General features: G+C 41.6%; 1 protein-coding gene across 5 annotated transcripts in view; it reads right to left on the bottom strand.

The window, feature by feature from the left end:
• The window catches only part of LRBA (LPS responsive beige-like anchor protein), a 398,303-nt gene that overhangs the window by 259,114 nt on the left and 127,189 nt on the right, over window positions 1–12,000 (bottom strand). For 4 of the 5 annotated variants that reach the window (XM_032187390.1, XM_032187392.1, XM_032187391.1 and 1 more), the window contains one exon: window positions 995–1,103. In XM_032187390.1, the coding sequence (XP_032043281.1) occupies window positions 995–1,103 (109 nt within the window). Of the gene's footprint in view, window positions 1–994; window positions 1,104–4,816; window positions 4,846–12,000 lie in introns of those variants that run through there. The other variant, XM_032187394.1, reaches the window with a different exon arrangement.

Raw genomic sequence — 12,000 nt, 5'->3', positions numbered from 1 at the left:
ACAACGCACAGCTTGAATCCTGGGGCCAACACAGATGACCTTTAGAACATAAGCACTGTCTAAGACAAATATGCTTTCATCTTTGGGGAGTATTTTTTCAAGTAAAGATTTAAGAGAAAAACAGTTTAGAAATACGTTAAACATAAATGTGCCTTCAATCTCTTAATGCTTCATTTTAAAAACAAAATCACAAGTAGTATCACATGTCAGAAGAAAGACTAAGTACTTTATAAGCAGAGTATTAGAGAATTCAGTGAGATTTAACTTCATTTTCATTAAAACAATCCCCTAATTAAAGCAAACAGAAGGAAGCTACATGAAGTAATTAAGATCCAAAATTGGAGGTATGGCTAAAGTGATTCAGAAAAAAGGCTTGTATTTTATTACAGGTCTATAAAAGCAAAGACCTATATTTCACTTTGGAATCCCTTAAGTGGGATGAAAATACAAAAACATAACAAAACTATAGTGAAGCATGCAAACCATAAGTAAAATGTTTTTAGAGATGGATTAAATGAAATAGTAAACTATACAAAAAGTACTTTCTTGATTTGCACTTAACAGGCTGTTATCATTTATCTTCAGGAAGGTTCCCCCCCCTTTCCTTTCCAGAGTTGTATCTTCACTGTGTTTCTAAGCAGCTGTAAGACATACAGCACTATTTGCTTCAAGGAAAAGAGGAGCACTGGTATGATAATTCCTTCCTCCACAAAATATGATTGCAGATTCTGAGTTGTTCTACACAGCCTGTTTTTCCATCACTGTTATTGGCAAACCATCAAAACTCCCTAGGACCTCTAAGTATTTTTTTAGGATGGAGTCTCCCATACCTGAAAAGACTGTATCACACATTGGAATCCTCAGACATAGGAGGTTTGTTCAAGTGTTTTGTTCTTTGGTGGTTGTGTTGTGTGTTTTTTTGTTGTTGTTGTTTGTTTTGTGTGTACGTGTGGTTTTTGTTTGTTTGTTTTGTTTTTAAGATTTTATTTCTTACCTCAAATTCAGCATGCCGGTTAATATCCTCTGCTCTCTGCCTGTTCAAGATAAATTCTGCTTCGTTAGCCACTCTGACCAAATGGTCCTTCATAGTTTGACTCATCAACCTGTGGACAGAAAATATTGAAGAACAACCTTAAGAGAATCAAGTCCTGAAAGAAAAATTATGTAAATATGGTATGCATACAAATATTTTGAACTCTGTTCCACAATATTGACTTTATTGTGTTAAGAAAATGTCATAAATAAGGTTGAAGGGTAATTTTCTGGCAACTTGCAAAACTGTATTTCAATCATAAATCAAGCTAAGAATTAAACAAAATGCAAACACACTAAACAGCCATTTGTTTTACTTGAAATATAGATATCTAAGAAAATCTTTCATATACAACACATGCTAAAAAATAGTAAGAAGCTTATGCATGTGAACATTCAGAATGAATGCCCTAATGTAACCAATGTGAAGTCCAATTAAAAAAAATGTGAATTACGTTGAAGTATAGTTTTCTCCAAATGCAAAACTGAAATTGTATGTCAAGTATACATTTAAGTAATATTTTCAGGATTATAGAACATGCTCAGTTTCACAAATAAAATGCTGATATACATTGTTTCAGGTTATGCACAGAAGAAAGCTGTAATTCAATCTGAGATTTCTGAGGCCTTCATAAACTTTGAGTTTATGAATGGTAGCAGAGCTGACAGATTGAATTACAGCCCAATTATTCTGTGAGTTCATATATTGTTACTAAAAAACATTTCCTTTTTAATTAGTTACACTGGGATTCATAAAGTTTAAATTCAGGAGCTACACTGTTTTAGAAGATGCATTTTTCCAAAGGATCCAAAAATAAACCAGACAAATTCATTACTACTAGTTAGTTTTTTTCAAAATACCTGGTATTCTAACTTGTTTTATTAAAGGCCTTCAGTTGCTAATGTAGAAAAGAGCAGAAAAACAAACTCACTTGCCTTGCACATAGAAACTAAAATACATTTCAAGAATTTCACAGGTTCTGTCGAGACCCTTTCTTTAGGAAGGCAGGCTTGCTTATACAGGGTGCCTTCTAATGCATCAACTTTATTACCTAGAACTTATCTGAGCTAAAGCTCCACTTGTCTCTATACGTATGTTTGATAGTAAGATCATTAATGCTCTGTTGTCCCTTTTCCTACCCTATTCATGATTATGCACTTGCAGTAGGCTTGCAGGTCACAAGCAAACAATAAGAAGAAATCCAGAGTCAGAAAAACACCCAAAGATGAAAAACTTCTTTGTTCCTTGCTTCTCACACTACAGGGCCAAGAAAACTGCAGCATAAGAGCTGAAGGAGACAGACAATGTGATCACAAACCAGTTAAGTCACTGGATACTTTCCTCTAAAGAAGCAGCGTTTGGAAAATTTTATCTTATTAAAACATTAATTACATTTTGTGAATATAAAAGTGTCATAACAATCCTTTCTGTTATCTACTCTGGCCTTCTACATGAACTTCATCATGCATGTTTTCCACTAAATAATTTCATTTCTATTTTATATTATAAGATTTGAAGAGATTTTACACATCTTTCTTCTATAAGTAAGTTTTATAACAAGGTAACTGCTGTCAATATTAAAAAAATAACACTAATAACCCATTATTTCTTGTATGCTTCCCTCTTGTTTTTTCTTCCAAAAACTAGATTACATTAGTTATCTTTCTGCTAAATAAAAAGTCTATCCAAAACTTCTCTTTATAAATACTTTATTCATACCAAAAGAATATATTTTCATTTCTTTGATTAATCAAATCATTTGAATTTCTTGCCATTTCCAGCATAGTATGTACACCCAAGCTGAAAGTAAAACTGCAGCCTAGTAATTTCTTTGTTACTTAGGTTCCACAATCTCTTTATGCAGACCAATGGGCCATGTTTGCCTTCTTGTAACACTTATACCACTTTTATTTATATCTTTAAGTTTTTTGGGTTTTGTTTGTTTGTTTTTTAGTTTTTGTTTTTAAACACTGAAATGCTGTTGAATGTGGTGATTTGCACTCCCCCTTGTTAGACTGCCATTTGATTTGGCTTTATTTACAGTGAAGTTATTAAATTGCCATTTTTCTGATCGTTAACATGAGAAGAGGTATGTTTGGAGAGTGGATGGACATAGATGTTTTGTAATATTTTTATTGTAACACATATGGGTAATGACACTGAATACCAGGCCCACTCCTCTGCTTTCAGCGTACACCAGATTCAAGGTCTCAGACTCTTCCTCCTCTGCCTGAGCACTTGGTTTCCGGACCAAAGCATTTAATCATGTGATGAACTTTGAGAAGACGAACTGTCTAGTAAAAACAAGCAATGGGGCAGATCCCATGCGGGAAGTTAAATATATACTTGCATACTTTGCTAGGTCAGGAATGAAGTGTTAACACCACTGAGAGATGGAGTTCCAGCCAAACAGATGAGATATTCTGATTTTTATTGTTACACAGGATGAGAAAACTATGGGAGACAAAGCAAGAAGTCTTTTTACTCTGATTTCTGGCTGCTGAATGGTTAGATGGTCAAGTAAAAAGTCAGCCTTCTTAGAACAAGCAAAAAGGAGACAGTGCAAGCGAAAAAAAAATGAACAGAAAAATGTGTGTAAGAAAAGAAAGAAACGGTTAAATCCTGGGTTAGTATTACTGTTGCCCAACAATTATCAATTTTATTCAAAATATAGCAAAGGCTTTATAGGTGACATTTACAACAGCTGTTTAGGCATAAGTGTCTCATAAAGTACCACAGGGATGGACTATGATTGTTCCAGAGACTACCATAACAGAGAACTTGGAGATAACTGAGAAAGGAGGATAATGGTAAGCTTTCCTACTTGTACTCCTCATAAACCTAGCATATAAGAGATTCTTTCTTCAAAAGGAGATAAAATATACATGGATATGCAGCCTTTCATGGGATCTAACTGCTCAACGTGTTAAATGTTGGAATTACTGCTGCAAGGAAGTTTTACAATTGCTTTGTTGAACAGATACTTTACAGATAACCTATTCCATCATCAAAAATCGCAGACAAGCCCATACTTTGAACACATTTACCCCCCTCAAAATATGAAGGGAAATAAACAGTGGAGAGACACCAAAAAAAACTGTCTCTATATAAACCTTAATAGCACTCAGAAAGGACAGCAAGGAGGGGACACATTAATCCCATTTTTTCTATCTATGATAGCCACTACGTGTGGCATCTATGATAGCCACACGTAAGAACCAAGTGAAAATAATTCTCAGGTTGTGTTCAAGTTCTGCTTGGTAGCATGACAGATGATTTCTGAAAATTTTAGATCATAGTAATAGTACAATCCCCATATGCTCACAGAGTGCAGTATAAATACCTTCTTGTTACTGTTATATCAATTTATTTTTTAAAAGCAGATGTTACTAAAACACTCTACATAAAAAAACATTTAAGAATTCCCAGGCACTCAAAAGCGTTTTATGATTTTGCTTTTTTGTAAAACAAATTAATGACATATTCCCCAAAGCAAAACCTACCTTTGTCACATACATGCACTCCACAATTACTAGCATCTCCAATAATAAAAGCTTGCATTAATTTTTAATCATTAGAACTGTTTTCCCCAAAAAGCTTCTGCTTGCTCATTAAGTTGCAGCAAAGCTCATATGTTTCCAGTTACATAAAAAGATGCAATTTAAATCCATGCACAGATGATCAAACAAAACCCCGTGAAATAAAAAACTGTTCTAAGAATGGTTGTGTTATTCACAAAATACCGTAGTGCGCAAAATAGTCATGTAGCATCAAGAACCCCACCTCAAATCACTTATCCATCTCTGAAACACATCCAGGCTACAATTTCTAATTTTAAGCACATTTAAAATGTTGCTTAAAGTCTAGATGAACAATCTTCTGCGGTTCACATTCACACATTAAAAAAGCTGCTTCTGCTATGAAACCAAAACAATAGCATAAAAACTCAGAACATAAATCACTGAAAATCCCTTTCACAAAACGTACCACTTAACCAGAAGGGGTTGCTAAAAATGAAAAGCAAGGAAATGCGGAAAATGCTTTTTCCCCTCCCACAAATCAAGACTAAGGGGCAGGTTCTGTGTTATCAGAAGCTCAGGGCAGAGAGCCTGCAATGAGGAGCAGTCTGGCAGGAATCAATTCTACTTTGGACGTGACTACATTTACCATTTTTTCCTGAGCCTTTTTTGGTCAATTATGCACAAAGCATAAGTGTGTCAGTTATCATCCATTTTTTCATTAATAGCTATATTTTTCTAACTATTTTCCATCACAGTAGTTGCTCCTATGGCAACACATTCTCTAACATTCATTCCTTGAGAGTGACCGCACTACTGTGAGTGGAAGACAATTGAATGGGGCAGCCTGCATCTGTCCCGGTTTCTGTTAGGAAAGCATGTAAGCAATTGAACAACTTGTCTGATTACCAACTATTTCCGATATTAAAAATATATGTATTTGCATCTATTACCAGCAAAACACAGTATCTGCAATTTAAGAGAATGCATGGCAGGTGATGTCAAAATTTTCATAGTACTTCTATAAGAAGTGCTATGGAAATAGAGATGATCACAGCATTCCAGATTTTAAACTACTGGATGTTAAGTATTGGGAGAATACCACTGGTTACTTCTGGTTATTTCTGGGGAAGTTTGGGGCTTTTTTTGGCTGTTAGTGGAATTTTTACTTTCTAAGGATATTGGGTATGTATGCAGCCTGCCCTCTTGCTCCTCCCAGTAACTACTGAATTCTTTGCATAATTCCAACAATTTTTTTTTTTTAATAGAAGGTTGGAATTTCTTAAAAAAAAGCACTAGTTTTATATCCAGCAAAGGACAAAAACCCTTGAAAGCATCCTTGGAAAAAAAAAATCCAGTCATCCAATATTGGAAGAGAATATTCTGATACAGAGATTTTTTTTTTTATGCGATTTCATTCCTCATTAGACAGCAGAAAATCTAGCCATGTGAAAAAGCTACTGAAACACAAACTTCATTAGTGCTGCTTCTCCTGGATATACTCTTGAATCCTCAGACTTCTTCGTTTGGGTTTGGTTAAGGAATTGAAAGGGGGATGACAAAAGGGAGGAAATTATACATATATTCTGTTCGCTTAATGAGGTTAGCTTTCCATTAAACTCTGTGACATTTTTTTTAAAGCCAATGTTGTCTGAATATTCATTTACAGATATATAACCGTGTGTAGAACACAGCACTTCATTCTTTGGATGACCAAGAAAACTGTGCTTGCAAAAATTAAAACTAATCATGTCCCAGAGTCTCTTCAACTGAAAATCTGAAAGAGTAATTGCTGCAGCATGCTTAGGAGACTGATCCCTCAACCCCTGCCATGCCAAACCCATTATCACTCCAAAGGGGATAATAACTGTCATGCCTAGTCTCAAGCACAAGTACATTTGTTAGTGCACTGACTGATACAGAAAATAAGGTCTAGCATAAGAGATGTTTCACACTTAAGTGTTGTCGTGGTTTAACCCGACCGGCAGCTAAACACCACGCAGCCGTTCGCTCACCCTCCCCCCTCCCTCTCTGGGACGGGGGAGAGAAATGGAAAGTGAAGCCCGTGAGTTGAGATAAAGACAGTTTAATAAGACAGGAAAAAAATAACAAAATAATAATAACAATAATAATAATGATGATACAATGGTGATAATACGAAAGTAATAATAGTATGTACAAACAAGTGATGCACAATGCAATTGCTCACCACCCGCTGACCGATGCCCAGCCTAACCCCGAGCAGTCCGGCCCCCTCCCCCCGGCTAGCCACCCCTATATATTGTTTAGCATGACGTCAGATGGTATGGAATACCCCTTTGGCTAGTTTGGGTCACCTGTCCTGGGTCTGTCCCCTCCCAGCTCTTACTGCACCCCCAGCCTGCCTGTTGGCAGGACAGAGCAAAGGCTGAGATGTCCTTGGCTTAGTATAAGCACTGCTCTGCAACAATTAAAGCATCGGGGTGTTATCAGCACTCTTCTCATTCTAAGCCAAAACACAGCATTCCACCAGCTACTAGGAAGAAAATTAATTCTGTGCTAACTGAAACCAGGACATCTATCCACCCCTTATTCCATACCATTTATGTCATGCTCAGGTTACACTCTTTTCCATACATTCTAATTAGTCACCTATAGTAATCATGGTAGTGATAATATACAGTATAATATACTATTTAACATGGTGCAATTCAGTTCATGGGCTATTCTCACCCAGTATTAAATCTCCTTGAGGTACACACCGGACCTCTCCGTTCTTTTGCATCACCCACCAAGTATATCCAGGTCCCTGAGCGAAAACAATTCCACGAATAGGTTTGCCTTTTCCTGAGGCAGGAGTAGCCCAGACTGTTTTACCCAGCATATTTTTTACATGCACTACAGGAACTTTATCCCCATCTACAGTACGTAACAGGTTTGATTGGGCAGGTCCAGCTCGGTTGGTAGATCCCCTAGTATTGACTAACCAGGTGGCCTTTGCCAAATGCGTATCCCAGTTTTTGAACGTCCCAGCGCCCATTGCTTTCAAGGTAGTCTTTAACAGGCCATTGTATCGTTCAACTTTCCCGGAGGCTGGTGCATGATAGGGGATGTGATACACCCATTCAATACCATGTTCTTTGGCCCAAGTGTCTATAAGGTTGTTTCGGAAGTGAGTCCCATTGTCTGATTCTATTCTTTCTGGGGTGCCATGTCGCCATAGGACTTGCTTTTCAAGGCCCAGGATGGTGTTCCGGGCGGTAGCATGAGGCACAGGATATGTTTCCAGCCATCCGGTGGTTGCTTCCACCATTGTAAGTACGTGGCGCTTGCCATTGCGAGTTTGAGGGAGTGTGATGTAATCAATCTGCCAGGCCTCTCCATATTTATATTTCAGCCATCGTCCTCCATACCAAAGAGGCTTTGACCGTTTGGCTTGCTTGATTGCAGCACATGTTTCACAGTCATGAATAACCTGTGCTATAGCGTCCATGGTCAAGTCCACCCCTCGATCACGAGCCCATCTGTATGTTGCATCTCTACCTTGATGGCCTGAGGTGTCATGGGCCCATCGGGCTATAAATAATTCACCTTTATGCTGCCAATCCAGGTCCACCTGAGCTACTTCAATCTTAGCAGCCTGATCCACCTGTTGGTTGTTTTGATGTTCTTCAGTAGCCCGATTCTTGGGCACATGAGCATCTACGTGGCGTACTTTCACAGCCAGGTTCTCTACCCGAGCAGCAATATCTTGCCACAATGCAGCAGCCCAGATAGGTTTGCCCCTACGTTGCCAGTTGTTTTGCTTCCATTGCTGTAACCATCCCCACAGGGCATTTGCTACCATCCATGAATCGGTGTAGAGATAGAGAACTGGCCATTTTTCTCGTTCAGCAATGTCTAAAGCCAGCTGAATGGCTTTCACTTCTGCAAACTGACTCGATTCACCTTCTCCCTCAGCAGCTTCTGCAACTCGTCGCGTAGGACTCCATACAGCAGCCTTCCATCTCCGATGCTTCCCCACAATACGACAGGACCCATCAGTGAACAGGGCATATTTCTTTTCATTCTCTGGCAACTGGTTGTACAGTGGGGCTTCTTCAGCACGACCCACCTCCTCCTCTGATGATATCCCAAAGTATTTGCCTTCTGGCCAGTCCATGATCACTTCCAATATTCCTGGGCGACTGGGGTTTCCTATTCGAGCCCGCTGAGTAATCAGTGCAACCCACTTGCTCCATGTAGCATCAGTTGCATGATGCGTAGAGGGGACCCTTCCCTTGAACATCCAGCCTAGTACCGGTAATCGGGGTGCTAGGAGGAGCTGCGCTTCAGTACCGACCACCTCCGAAGCAGATCGAACTCCTTCATATGCTGCCAATATCTCCTTTTCAGTTGGAGTATAGCGGGCCTCAGATCCTCTGTATCCCCGACTCCAAAACCCCAGAGGCCGACCTCGAGTTTCCCCAGGTTCTTTCTGCCAGAGGCTCCAGGTGGGGCCGTTCTCCCCGGCTGCAGTATAGAGCACATTCTTTACATCTGGTCCTGTTCGAACTGGCCCAAGGGCTACTGCATGGACTATTTCCTGCTTGATTTGTTCAAAGGCTTGTCGTTGTTCAGGGCCCCATTCAAACTCATTCTTCTTACGAGTTACTTGGTAGAGTGGGTTTACAATCAGACTGTAATTTGGGATGTGCATTCTCCAAAACCCCACAACACCTAGGAAAGTCTGTGTTTCTTTTTTGTTAGTTGGTGGAGACATAGCTGTTATTTTGTTGATCACATCCATTGGGATTTGACGACGTCCATCTTGCCATTTTATTCCTAAAAACTGGATCTCCCGTGCAGGTCCTTTGACTTTATTTTGTTTTATGGCAAAACCGGCTTTCAGAAGGATTTGGACTATTTTCTTCCCTTTCTCGAAAACTTCCTCTGCTGTGTCACCCCACACAATAATGTCATCGATGTACTGCAGGTGTTCAGGAGCTTCCCCCTGCTCTAGTGCAGACTGGATCAGCCCATGGCAAATGGTAGGGCTGTGTTTCCACCCCTGGGGCAGCCTATTCCAAGTATATTGGACTCCCCTCCAAGTGAAGGCAAATTGTGGCCTGCACTCTGCTGCTAGAGGGATGGAGAAAAATGCATTAGCGATATCAATTGTGGCGTACCACTTGGCTGCCTTCGATTCAAGTTCATACTGAAGTTCCAGCATGTCCGGCACTGCAGCACTCAGTGGTGGCGTGACTTCGTTCAGGCCGCGATAGTCCACTGTTAGTCTCCACTCGCCATTAGACTTTCGCACTGGCCATATGGGACTATTGAAAGGTGAATGAGTCTTGCTGATCACTCCTTGGCTCTCCAATTGACGAATTAGCTTATGGATGGGAATCAGGGAGTCTCGGTTGGTGCGATATTGCCGCCGGTGCACAGTTGTGGTAGCAATTGGCACTTGCTGTTCTTCGACCCTCAGCAACCCCACAACAGAGGGGTCCTCTGAGAGACCAGGCAAGGTAGATAATTGTTTAATGCCCTCTGTCTCTAAGGCAGCAATACCAAAAGCCCACCGGAACCCTTTTGGGTCCTTGCAGTATCCTCTTCTAAGATAGTCTATGCCAAGGATACATGGAGCATCCGGACCAGTCACAATGCGGTGCTTTTCCCACTCATTCCCAGTCAGACTCACTTCAGCCTCCAATACAGTCAACTGCTGAGATCCCCCTGTCACTCCACAAATATAGATGGGCTCTGGTCCTTTATAGCTCGATGGCATTATAGTACATTGTGCACCGGTGTCTACTAAAGCCTTATACTTCTGTGCGCGTGATGTGCCAGGCCATCGAATCCACACAGTCCAATAAACTCGATTGTCCCTTTCCTCCCCCTGGCTGGAGGCAGGGCCCCCCTAATCCTGGTCAGAATCTTCCTCGTTTCTGTGTTTGAAGGACTGTCTGCTGGAAGTTGGAGCAGCAAACTTTTCGGAGACTCCCTTTTTCCTGATTGTTTTCTTTTGCAACTCACGTACCCGTGCCTCTAGGGTCGCGGTAGATTTTCCATCCCACTTTCTCATGTCCTCTCCATGGTCTCGTAAGTAAAACCACAGGGTGGCACGGGGTGAGTACCCACCATATCGTCTTCCTTGTGTGGGTGAACGCCTACCCCTGACAGCTGAGACACTGCTTTGTACAGGTGCGAAGGAGAATAATCTCTCTTCAAGTTGGTGAACCTTTTCAGAAAGTTTCTCCCAAGTGTTCTCCTTTGGTCGGTGGGCACTGGTTGGTTCAGGTGGGGAGGACAATAGATTCTCTTCAAGTTGGTGAACCTTTTCAGAAAGTTTCTCCACAGCTGAGACGCAGGCCTGTAAGGAAGAGGAGAGACTTTCTTCGTACTGCCGGAGTTGTTTAGCCGCTTCACCCACTGTGGGTTCCTCATCCTCTTTCCAGGCCATTATTGCCAATGAGCTGGCATATGATGATGGTGCACTCCGTACAAACTTCCGCCACATGGGTCGTGTACACTTGACTTCATCTGGATCTGTGGATGTTTGTTTGAGGTCTGGATCCTCATAAATCACTTCCCGTACGGCTAATTCCCTCAGGTACTGGATTCCCTTCTCCATAGTGGTCCACTTGCCTGGTAGACATAAAATATCTTCCTTGAAGGGATACCTTTCCCTCACAGCTGAGAGGAGACGCCTCCAGAGGCTGGTGGGTCGTGCTCCATCTGCAATTGCTTTGTCAATGCCGGCGTCTCGAGCAAGGGATCCCAGCCGCTTGGCTTCCCTGCCGTCTAATTCCACACAATTGGCTCCAGAGTCCCAGCACCGGAGCAGCCAGGTGACAAGCTGCTCACCTATACAGCGACCAAAATCTTTTCGCACATCTCGTAGCTCGCGCTCGTTTAGGCTTCGGGTAGTTACTGTTGCTCTTTCGGCATCCTCATCTTCCTCCTCCTGAATCCTTGACGGCCCAGCGTCGTCATCATCTTCGTCATCTCTATACTTAGTTTTGGCAGAAGCCTTACCTGGATTGGCAGAAGACTCTCTGCGTTCTAAACGACTTGAATTTCTATACCATATTTTCACCTTCTCTACAGGGGCAGCTTGCACTGCTACTGCTCGTTTCTCTGACTTTGTTACAGGGTCTGCCACAGGGGTTGGAATGCCCTCTGCAGGGTCAACTTGCACTGCTACAGCTCGTTTCTCTGACACGGCCACAGGAGCTGGAGCGGCTACAGGAGCTGGAGCAGTTGCAGGAACCGGAGCTGTAGCAGTTACAGAAGCTGGAGTTGGAGCTGGAGCAGTTGCAGGAGCTGGGACTGGAGCAGCAGTAGGAGCTGGAGCTGGAGCGGCTTCAGGAGCTGGAGCTGGAGCGGCTTCAGGAGCTGGAGCTGGAGCAGTTGCAGGAACTGGGACTGGAGTAGCGGCCGGAGCTGGAACTGGAGCGGCTGCGGGAACTGGGACTGGAGCAGCTG

The sequence above is a fragment of the Aythya fuligula genome, chromosome 4, assembly GCF_009819795.1.
Source record: "Aythya fuligula isolate bAytFul2 chromosome 4, bAytFul2.pri, whole genome shotgun sequence".
Lineage (NCBI taxonomy): Eukaryota > Metazoa > Chordata > Aves > Anseriformes > Anatidae > Aythya > Aythya fuligula.
Note: the sequence above shows the minus strand (reverse complement) of the source record. Positions and strands in the feature narration are given on the sequence as shown.